Source organism: Pipra filicauda, unplaced genomic scaffold (genome assembly GCF_003945595.2).
Source record: "Pipra filicauda isolate LSUMZ 115617 unplaced genomic scaffold, ASM394559v2 scaffold35_size7292922_pilon, whole genome shotgun sequence".
Classification (NCBI taxonomy): domain Eukaryota; kingdom Metazoa; phylum Chordata; class Aves; order Passeriformes; family Pipridae; genus Pipra; species Pipra filicauda.
The window spans coordinates 1773885-1785998 of NW_024104487.1; the positions used below are offsets into that span (position 1 = coordinate 1773885).

Consider the following 12114-nt stretch of genomic DNA (forward strand, 5'->3'; position numbering starts at 1 on the left):
GAAGACTGGCCATTATATTATTCTGAAAACTACATAACAAAACCCACCATATTGCCTATGACAGAGGGAGTGAAGAATTCACTAAATAAGGACTGAGCTTATCCAGTGGATAAGCCGCACACTTAGCTAAAAGAATGCTAACAAGAACTTTTCCACAGTGAGCTGCTGTAGTGGAGGACAGCAGTCTGTACGCTGCTCAACTCTTTGTCAGCTACTTTTGGAATCAAGTGGCCCACACATAAAAGACTCTTCCAGGAGCACCAGCAGTACCATAGCAGGCCACAGCCAACACCCTCACTTGCAGAGAATCTGATCCTCAAAGACATTGAATCCTCACAGCCTATTACTTTTTCATTCAAATACTTGCCTGATCCTGTTTCCTCCTCAAACATTTTTTCTTGTCTTGAGATACTCGCTATCCTTTGCAAAATTTGACTCAGCACATTCAAATGGCTGCAGCACACTGAAGCAGAAAGTTACCTAGTTCAAGCCTTTCCATCTTGAAACTTTCACTTCAGAAGTTCTCTGACATCTGACTCTGAACAAAGCATAATATCTGGACAAATTTCCTCACTAGTTTCAATCTGTCAAGTGCTGGATGGTTTTTAAAGGAAAAGATACTTCTTGCTGCTGATAAAAGTATCTGAAAATTGGATTTTTGATGTCTCCAAACATCTGACTGCCTGAGGATGTTTTCCAAAACATTTATACAAAGCAACAAATATATCAGATTTTAGTTTAGGTTGAGTGGGTTTTTTTTCAGTTTTGGGGTTTTTGTTTGTTTTTTTTCTTTTTCGGGGGGGGGGGAGGAAAATGAAAGATTTTACAATTCCCCCCTCAAATAAAAATAGCTACCTGACACTACATGCAGAAACAGACAGATGCTTCAGTCACTAGTTGTGACTATTCTCCATACATGCACGTTGAAGTACAAGGGGCCTAGACAGTACCCAGGAACACAGGGAGAATATTTATTGGTGGTATTTCTATGAGATAAGAACTCTAGGCTACAAAGAGAAAGTCCTCTAGCAACACGGTGCATATACTGAATAAACAAAGACAAAATATTAATGGAAGACTGAAACAAGGAGCAAGTTGGTAATTCAAACAGATGAAGGATTTGCATAAGGGAAAAAGAAAAGATAATATGGTCATGGATAAACAAACTACTACAGGTATGGATGTGATTTATAAGGTTGAGGGGAATTTTTATCATTGACTACATGCCCTAATACAGAATCTCAATAATGGCATTTTTAACCCTTTGCAAAGTCCTCTCAGCTTATTACAGTCCAGAGCAACTACTTTTTTTTTTTAACAGTGAATATTATTTGTAGATGACTGCCTCCTAAAGGCCAAATGTGTTATGTCAATACTAAAAACTAGTTATTTTAACATTTGTGAAGATATGAAACAAAAGCAGCAGGTAGGTTCTTTATTAAATCAGAAACTCACTAGTGTGCTGTTTGCCAAATCATTTGAAAGACTGAAAACTGCTCTTCCACTAGAAGTCTTGCCACAAATGAAAATCATTTTAGTAATTAAAAAAATGAGAATGCTGTGAAAAACTGTGATGCACTTAAGATTCCTAAGCAAACACTGTCCTAGCTGCTTTCCAACAAGCCATACAACCAACAGATCTCAGCACATTTGACTTTGTCATCATCATCACAAAGTGGTCAACACAGAGGCCTGCTAGTTTTTTTTTCTCTTCTTCTCCCTTGTGTGTTCTCCCACTCATAATGCTCCATTCCAACTACTAGTTTAGAAGCATTGACTATTCCCCATCCAACTTCTTAAAAAACCTCTAAAAGCCCACATGAAGCTGACTGAATTCTGTTGTAGGTAGAAAGCAAAAAAAGAAAAATCTGCCATTACTATGATTCATAGTAACATCTCTTGGACATTGGAAATAACATGGCCTTTAAAAAGCACCCTGTTAAAGGAACCATTCAAAACCACTCTTTACCTGGATGAAGAAGACATTGGCAGCATCAGATCATTTCTTTGTTTGGATCTGAGCCTGTCTGAGGGTGCCTCCAAGACACCTCTTCCTTTACCAATTTCATCACCTCCTTCCCCTACAGCTGTAGACACAAAACACTGGCCACTTACCCTGTAGATTTCCTCAAGCAACAGCTTAGCACAATTCTGGCCCAGTTCCTCGGGAAGCACAGCTGCTCCCTGGCCCTGAGGGTTCGAGGCCAGCTCAGCACTGAGAATAGTACCATTGATGGTTTCTGCAGTAAGACACATGCCAAAACCTGGTGATCTGAAAGAAAGGGAAAAAGTGCATTTGATTTAAGGACAAAAATCAAGTAATGGGCCAAGAACTACTCCCAGCCAACCTCCTCTTTAAGTCACAACCAGCTCCTCTCCTAGGGCAATACTGGGAATCTGGACTTGATGGCAAATTTCCCGGTTGATACATTAGATTCACTCTGGGGAAAAAAAAATTAACAGCAGTATTTAAAAGTTGAATCAAGTACCACTTGCCGCAAAATCTCTATGCTGGCTACTCCTGGGACAAACTCTTTCAAAAGGAAAAAAGAAAAAGAAAAGAAAAAGCCATCCAAACATCAGAAATGCATTTTTTTTAAAAAGAGGAGGTTATCTTTCACATTAATTTAACTCATGTTTGCTGAACATTTCAAAGATATCTGCTGTTTCTTCACTGTGACATTCAAAACCAAAATTACCTTTCTTTGGGGCTTGAGCTCTTTCCCTGAAAGCTTCAATACTTAGCAAGATTAGACCAATTACCCAGTATCAGGGGTACTGCAGTCGTACTGAAATCATACCTATGTGACAGCACAGCAGCATCAGAAACCCACATGTACCAGCCAGGTGGAAAGGGATTCGTTCCTCTTCCCATGCTATTATTTATCCCTCTGCATGGGGCTACATATAGTAAACAAAATGCTGCTGTCTCAATTAATTTGACTTTTTAATTTTATAGACAGATAAAAAAAAAAAGGGACCCCAAAAACACACAGCTCCCAGAAAAGTTTCTGCAATTCTGGTAACTGTTGACAGCCTGGAGACACAAGAGTTACAAATCTGGGATATTAAATAAGATAAAGGACTAGAAAAGAGGAAAAATACTTCAAAATGAGTCAACAATTTCTAGGTTTCTAAACTTCTGAACCTAACAAGTTTTAAGGTAATATTTCAAAAAGCAGAAACAGTGAAAGAAAATATGCATGCCTGCATTTGAGCATACAGACAAAAGACAAACAAATGAGTTATCCAGAACTCTTTCAACTTCAGTGAAGAGTGACAAGAGGATAACAGAGCTGACAGATACCAGTAAAATTTTCTAGATCACATCCATCACTTCTGTGTTCTGATGGCAAACAAAATTTGTAGAAGTACAGTAAATTAATTTTCCCGTCCTCACTGCTGAAAAGACATTCTTGCAGCTATTCAGCAGAATACTTCCTTAAAACAGTTCAGTCCCATCCTCAATGCTACCATTTCCATCAGAAGGTGTACAATTAAGTTTGAATGTTGGTTTCCTCAAAGTACCATGGCACCTCTGATCTTCATCTCACTTCAAAGCCAAGGATTTAAAAATGAAGAGAGCTCAAGTTGCCTTTAGGTGGCAGTAATGATGCACTGCATTCCTTGTTTAAAAAAAACACACTTCTATTCCTGTTACATGAGTAAAAGACATGCATCTAGTGAATAATTTAATTTTTTCCTTGTGAGGAATATTTATTTCAAGTCAGCAAACAGAAAACTGTGATCTAAAACTCAATAGAATTACAGATCAGAACACCCTACCACGTGAACAAATGCAGAATTACGTCTGTTCCCTGTGAATACTGGATACTCACTTTCCAGAGCTGACCCCCTTCATATGATCTGTGCAGATATAGATGTCTGGGAGGAATTTATTTAGGATGCCCCTTGCAGATTCCACCATTCTGTTTGCCATCTGTGGTGACACTCGGACAGAGAATCTACATTTCTGAGCTAAGAAATTATTTGTGGTCACAAAAGAAATTGAAAGTGGAGATTGACAAAAGTGGTCAAGAGGTTCCAATGCATTATTTCAGAAAACATGGTTTTGTCCTGTACATCTATTCATAAGCACTGGTCCATGTTCCTGTACTTAGAGAAGCGTATGCACGTACGTGCTTTCCACAGTCTTTTCATCGATACACCTTGAAGTGAATTACACAGAATGTGCTGAAGAACAACCTATTATGACTGAGTAAACATGTATCTTGAAAATGCCCTTCAACAAATTTAAATTGCTGTTCTGTCATCCTGTGTTTTCTTATGATGGAGGAACCCCCGTGACCTCTGCTATTCATATACTATTAAAACATGGGCCTGGGTGAAGTTTCTGTGAATTAGCAGCAAGAAATCCTGCCTTTCTTTTTCTACCGGGGAGAAATTGGGAAGATGAATAAGAAATTAAAGACAAATGTTTTAACAAAAAAAAAATCAATTGTAAAAGGCTGTAAGAAAAATATCTTTGCTCTCTCCAACCATTTTGCAGTGCTCTAAGTCTATCAAGTTCACCGACTCTCTAGTCACTAAGCGTCTGAAGGTTCCAGGAAGGAAGAAATTACCACCTTCCTGCTCACCCCAACCCACCTTCTCACAGTACACAAGAGATGAACTGCTTTTCTGCCCCTGTACTCGGGTGCTGCTTCAGAGAAACTCCTAACAGATCTCCAAATGTACAAAGCACATTGTGCTCCAAATTCCATCCCAAGCATAGCGCAGACTCACACCGTGCACATTTAACCACCCATCTGCACATACATTCACACATACAGAGAAACACACTTTCAGAACTCCCAGCTAGCAGGGAGGAACTTCCTTTTCTACAAATTTCTATAGCATCTCTTGTGGACTAGGTAAACCAAAAACTTTTAGATTTTAAGGGCAAAATCATTAAATAATAATCAGAAAACTGATAGCTCTGCACAGTTGGTACACTCAGTATTTTGGATGACTGTAAAAGGTTGCTGCAACACAATCGCCCCAGCTGTGAGGAAGCAGATTTACTCAGATGAATCCTGAAGGGACAAAAACACACACTGAAGAGACTTAAGGACTTATCCTCCCAGATATTTTGTTTTCTACTGTCTTGAAGGACTACTTAATGGCTAAACTAAAATAAGACTGTATCTCACTGGGCTTACTAAAGGCAAACCCATATTCCTGAGAAAAAAGCTCAGGAAAACTTAGAGGAAGTTCAAAAATCTGTAGTTCACATATATCAATCAAACCAAAGTGGCCCAAAATGGTGCTGCGCACTAACACCAATTTAGAACAATGCCAGTAAAGTCATGATCATTGCTTCCTCCTTCACACACAAATATATAGAACTACTCACTAGAGAGAGGAATGGAGGCATAAGGAAAGTACTTTCTTCATCAGAAGACCATGGCAACCAGCACCAAAAGCACAATGAGCCACCTACTTTTTGAACTACAGCATATGCATCCAGTAAAACTGCTCTTGCTTGGCAATATGGCACTCATCTAAATGCAGCAATTGGAAAGATGTCCTCCTCTCACACATAATTATGATGGTATGGCACAAAGTAAAAGAAGGAACAGGCTGCAAGTCTACACCTCTGGCAGGAAACTCGATCTCATTTCTGCTTTCCTTTTGAGTAATCAAAGCCAGATTATGCTTGGGAGTCTCAATCACAAATTAAACTACAAGCTGGCCCTTGCTCAAGACAGTTTCCTCTAAGGAATTTCTGCCTTCTTCCTACAATGACAGCAGATTCATGACAGATACCACACAAAAACCACAAGAGAAAAATAAAATCAAAAAGAAACAAACAATCTAGAACATTAACTAGATGTGCAGATCTGTTTGAAGAAGTGAGGAGTTCACAACAATACTTTGTGCCCTTATCTTTTTGTGGAAGTAAAATCTCCTCCACTTCCATCTGCAATAGCACTACCAAAGGTGAAGAGCCAATGACCTTCTTTCCAAAACACAACAAAAAGCTTAGTGTGCACAGTAAGGTGTAAATTGAACTAAGATTTAAACTCCCATCTAACTTCCAATAGACTAATTAACAACCTATTGTCACCTATTCGATGCATAACAAAACTACTATTTGTTACTACTGGATTTACACACAAGGTAAGATTTCTTTTAGTGCTGCTTATATGATGGAAGGTATTTTAACTTTTCCTTGCTATTGAAAAGATTTTAAATACTGCTGTTCAGTTTGAAATTTATTCACTTATCTACAGGTGCTTTTTGAACAGCAATGTTCTGAACACAGCAGTTTTGAGACACTGTCCTGAAATCTAGTTGGGTGACTCCTCTGTGTAATGGTATCCTGTGTTACCTGGATACATGTTCAACAACACGGTGCATTCCTCTGACTTCAAGTTAGGAGACTTCTTTTTTTTGAGCAAAATTATTTAAAAGTAGAAAAACAGTCAAACAAAAAGGATACGCAGTTCCTCTGATACGCTTGATTTTGCCAGGGTCTGTAAACTGAACAGGCTGCAAGATCTTTCTCACTGGGCAAGCAAACAGTATCTCTCCACCTCCTTTGGGAGGCATTCCTCTCCGGTTGATCTAGAAACAATAATGGAGGAAAAAAGCAGGTTAGTAAAGAGTACAAAGAATGTACCTACACACCCCAAAATTTACAGCTTTTACTTCACATAGAATAAAATGTTATAAGTAGGGCCATTATGTGAACACAGCAAGAAAAAGACATCCTAAAGGCAGAAATGGATTTTGCACCAAAACTAAAAGCAAACATTGATTTCTTTTTTCCTCTTCTCTCAAATACAGTAAGGCGTGGCTTCTCAATAGAAAACAAAGCAAAACCAACCAACCAAAAAAACATCTTTACCAAAACAACCTTGGCTTAAGAGTAGCAAATCTGCACCTTGCTGCTGAAGAAAGACTAGAAGTGCTTGAGTTCAGTTGGTTAGAGCACGGTGCCAATAACACCAAGGTCATAGGTTTGATCCCCATAGGGGTCCTTCAGTTAAGACTTGGACTTGATGATCCTTGTGGGTCCCTTTCAACTCAGAATATTCTGTGATTCTGTATAAGGGGGACCAGACCTGTCTAGCCTGATCCTGACCCACCATCCCACGTCAACATCCACAAAGATGAAGTTGGGACACAAGCCTATGAGTGGGTCTGACTCAGGTGTAAGGGCAGGGCTATGGCAAGCTGGAAACCAGCTGCAGGGCCACAGAGTAGAGGCTGACAGTCCCAGGACAGTGACATGATGATTTACATCCAGATTTATTGGGCCTGTGAAGAGTCTTTAAGAAAAGCTTCTTTCCTGTATTTTCCAAACCGAAAGCAAAGAAGGCAAAAGATGCCATTATTACTGCCTAGCCCCAAGCATGGGGCATGAAGAGTGAGTAGAAATAAAAAGATATTAAATTAACTGAAAAGCAACAGGAAAGTAAAAAGGTTTCTTAGTCTTCTTTGGCGACTAAGAGAAGTCACTACTTTCTCCTTACCCCCATATCCATAGCCTTTGCATCTCTCCTACTACAATTACTGTGTGTCTGGTATGCCATTTAAAACATGTCAAGAACAAGGGGCAGTTTAAGACGTGTGTATCCACAACAAGATATCTGTTAGAGACAGAAACCAAGAGCAAACATGTGGCCCCCTGAAGCAGTGCAAAAGTATAATTTCAACACGTGCTAGAAAAGAAAGGAACAAACTGTCTTACCTTGATTTCCAGATTTTCACCATCAATTCCAAACTTCTTCAGTAGAGGTAGAGCTGTTGCTTTAAGGACATCAACCTACGCAACACCGAATTTAAAAAGCAGACTCTTTATTGGAAGTTATATTAGTCCATAATTTAAAAATCTCTGCATTATGAGGTGACTAACAAAGACAAGTTTTTTCCATACAAGTTAGTCTATGGGAAGACATGGGAATACAGCATAGAGAGCTTCAGCTACTCTTAGACTGCCACAGTATCTCATTACTAACAAAATTTGCTAGAACAAATTACTGGAAGATGGAATTTGCTATTCTGGCTTCTTTTTGGCCTGATTTTTACTTCCATTATGGTTCAGCTAAAACAGCTTACTTGTTTCATTGAACACAGTTATTGAAAAAATTGCATTCTTCTGTCATTACTTAAAAATTCCTACAAAAAAATAAATTATTGCAAGAACCTTTGCATTTTTGCAAGCATTGCTGCAAGAGAAGGCCCTTGGTTTGGCAGGAAGAACATCAGTCTTCCGTCAAGAACTTCTTTTCACCTGTTTCTGAGAAACAGAAGCTTCTATATTACTTCTCTTGAAGCACTTCAAAGAATCTGGTGTGGGTGATACATCACCAATGTACTCCCTTTGAGCCAGGTGCTCAGCAGATTCAGGTCTGAACATTGCTCTTCCTAATTGCTGACTTAAGATTACAGTGACTGTCCTCTTCCCTCTTCTGAAACTTCAGTAGCATTGCCAGAAGTGAAAACAAATTATTTATCAGAGCAACAGCACAGGGAGTTACCCAAGACAATCAGTTCAGGAGAGATAGGACCAGGACAGCATGACCAAAGAGTAACTAAATGCAGGTGGAGGAAACAGGCATAGGTAGACAGCAGCTGATAAAAAGCACCCTCTTTCCCACGCCTTCAGCCAGAATCCACAATTCTTAAGTGTCCTTGTCTCTGCTTTGCAGAGAGCACAAGCCACTGACAAAGCAGTAGCGCATACCTCCACCTACAAATTTGTGAACATCTTGTTAAAGCTACCCAAGGAGCTATGAGCGTATGTTGCAGTTCACTCTTTAAATCCTGCTGGACAACATACTTCCTTTCTTGCGGAGGAGCATTTTGGTGTTCTTTTTAATGGTATTATCAATATTTGAATGTCTTCATTAGAAAAAAAAAACCTTTAAGTCAATGGTTCCTTTTTTATATTTATGTAGTTGATGTTTTTTCAGCCAGGCTACCTTAATTTGGCTCTTCAGGATTATTCATTAAACACAATTTTTGACTTTTAGAGCAAAAGCCTTTACTAATATGCATGTGCACACATAAAGACAAATGTGAATACCAGTGGCAGAAGTTTCAACAAGCTGATCTGGTTCACATTAAAATTACACATTTCTCCCTCTTTCTTATGAAACAAAACATACCAGTGAAAAAAGAAAAGCTTCACTATGTAGGTTAGGAACTGTTTGCTTCCTACATTTCCACTTTTGCAATTCTTTCTCCAGAGAAAGCATGTTATGCCAGCGTTAGAAACCCGGATCAACTTTGAGTCTCGTGTTTGTTTCCAAAAACTTCAAAACTTGTCATAGTTTTCAGTCCTCAGACAAATTCCATGATACTTATCAGGTACCAGACAGACATATAATAAGAAACTAACTGTTCCAAATTTGCGGCCTAAATAGACACGGTAATCAGCAGTATTTGAAGAAGGGGAAAAGGCTGTTCTGCTTAGCAGATGAGTGGGAAGTCAGGCAGGATGTGAAGGATTTCACTGAAAATCACAAGACAGTAGCTAAACTAAGACCCAAACCCATTTTTCTAGCCTTTTGTCAATTCTCAGCCATAAACCAAAGATTCAGCTCCTCTTGAAGGGCAGTTATTTCATTTCCAGAACAGACAACAAAACGCCAAGTTGTACCAAAGCAAATGCATCATACAACTGAGGGTATACCTCAGCACAAATGACACTAACATGCTAAATTCCACAGACATTGCTTATTCACAAACTAGTGTAATGCAAATCTTTTTCCTTTAAAGAAATCTACAAGAGTTTAAAAAAAAAGAAAAAGAGAAGGAAAAGTAACTTTTAGCATCCCTTAGCTAGTGCACAGCTGAAAAAAAACCCCAATAAACCACACACAGACCCTACAGTATATGGCTACCTTGGAGAAGGGCAAGCATCAGTTGAGCTGCATAGCCATTAGCACTTCACAGAATATCATTTAGCCCTGCCATACATACAGTGTTATATTTTGTTAAAAAGCACCCAGACTGGGAGAAGGGGAAGAGAAAAAACAGTTTAGCAAGGAAACAAGAAAAGCCAGGGACGGGGGAGAAAATTCCATAGGAAGAACTTGTTTTCCACAAACAACTGATGAGTTTTGATTAAGATTGAAGATTACTGCTCCTAAGCCAAAACTTCACAAGCTTCACATCAGCACGACAGTAATTTCAACTCAAAGTCCCATGGCATAGCTGTAAAGAGCCTTCAACACTTGCAAACACAAACATTAAGAATGATTATACTAAAACAGGTTACTGCAGCACTATGTATTTGTCAGAATATCAAGAGGTAGAGAAGGAATGGAAAATAGGAGCTGTCATTTGTGTGCCACCTCCATTCCCTTGAAAAAGGCCATATACAAAGCCACCCCCTGCATACATAATCACTATACAGAGAAACTCGAAACCACCTCAACCCAGTCCCACATGGCTGGTCCCACAAGCTATCCATGGTCAGGTCTCACCAGTGACAGCACATTAAAACATAGTGCAAGCGTAGGTTGCTAGTGAACAGTTCAGGCTGGTATCCCAAACGCATGCCTCTTCCCGTCAAATGTGAACAAAGTAGCATTCCTCTCACCCATTTAGGACGTATCACTCAGACAATAATAATACTGTGCAATATTATCACAATATGTGATAATACACACAATAACATATGCAATATTATTAGTAACAATAGCACCACAGTCCCACTTCGAACAAGTGCACGCTACCCTGTATTTCAGTTACTACAGTACTCTTTTGGACTGGTACCAGATGTCAAAGAGCTTTCCATTGCACCCTGTTGGAGGGCTATTTAATGTATATAAGCAAATACTAATGTAAACACACACTCTAAACTCCAAGAACTCAGCCTGACCTGTGCCTCACTGAACTTAGCTAAAGTTTTTTCTTCCACAAGCTGTCCTTGGAAACATCCTTCCTCTCACCTAGACCATTTCTACTCTACCCACAGCAGGAGATCTGCCATATTCCCTTTTGTCCTTCTGACATGGAGGTCTCTGGCAAAGAGGAACCTCAAACCACACAGCAATCACATCCCACAAATACTTCTGAGGCTGTGTGAAAAGCTGCGAGCTCAGTGCTGAGAATGGATTTCAGAAAGCCCTGCAGGTCAGCCTACCTGCTCGCTGCTCCCATGAGGGAAAGGTCCCACTCCTCTGGCTGCACGCACATTCCTGCTACTTACTTATCCATGAGAATGCCTCCATGAGAAAATGCAGGGGGTACAGCTCTCTGTCATTTTGCCAGTTAGTTGAACTGGCTTAGGGAAGGTTGTGAGAAGTGTCCAGGGTATTAAGAATACACAGGACTGTATGGCTCTTAGGAGCAGGAGACATAGAGGGAGCATGGGCTCCTGTTTGCCACCTTCTCTGTTCAAGCACAAATGGGGTGCTATAGGATCATGGGTGTGCATATGTGTGTGTATGTACATACGTATTTTCCGCAAGCATACATGAATTTGTAGATTTATCTGCAAATGACAGATATTCAATACACTCACATAAGGATACACTCTGCAGAATTCACCTAGCTCCAAAATAAAGACACCTTTACAAAACATTATATCCCTTTTACAAATAAACAAAAATCCTCCAAAGCACGCCTTGAGTGCACACCTTGTTTATTGTACCTATGTGGTGGGCAGACCCTGGCTGAATGCCAGGTGGCCACCAAAGCTGCTCTATCACTTCCCCTCCTCAGCCGGACAGGGGCAACAAAATATAATGAAAGGCTCATGAGTTAAGGACAGGGAGTTTAAAAAAAAAAAAAAAAAAGAGGAGGAAAAGTAACTTTTAGGATCCCTTAGCTAGTGCAAAGCTGAAAAAAAACCCAACAAAACTGACTTGACTCAAGGAAATGAACTGAATTTATTGCCAATCAAGTCAGAGTAGGGTAATGAAAAATAAAACCAAATTTTAAAAACACCTTAATCCCAATCCTCTTCTTTCTTAACTTAACTTTATTCCTGATTCTTTACCTCCTCCCCTTCAGCAGCACTAAGGGAATAAGGATTGCAGTCAATCCATCACACATTATCTCTGCTGCTGTTACCTCTGCTGTGGGAGGGCTCCTCACACTCTTTCCCTGCACTAGTGTGGGATCCTTCCCATGGGAGACAGTCCACCATGA

General features: G+C 39.6%; 1 protein-coding gene across 1 annotated transcript in view; it reads right to left on the minus strand.

The window, feature by feature from the left end:
• RCL1 (RNA terminal phosphate cyclase like 1) overlaps positions 1 to 12114 on the minus strand; it is a 39193-nt gene that overhangs the window by 11842 nt on the left and 15237 nt on the right. The window contains exons 5-8 of the mRNA XM_039384539.1: positions 7700 to 7774; positions 6446 to 6570; positions 3840 to 3965; positions 2116 to 2272 (exon numbers count right to left, since the gene is read on the minus strand). Of these exons, the coding sequence (XP_039240473.1) occupies positions 2116 to 2272; positions 3840 to 3965; positions 6446 to 6570; positions 7700 to 7774 (483 nt within the window). The remainder of the gene's footprint in view (positions 1 to 2115; positions 2273 to 3839; positions 3966 to 6445; positions 6571 to 7699; positions 7775 to 12114) is intronic.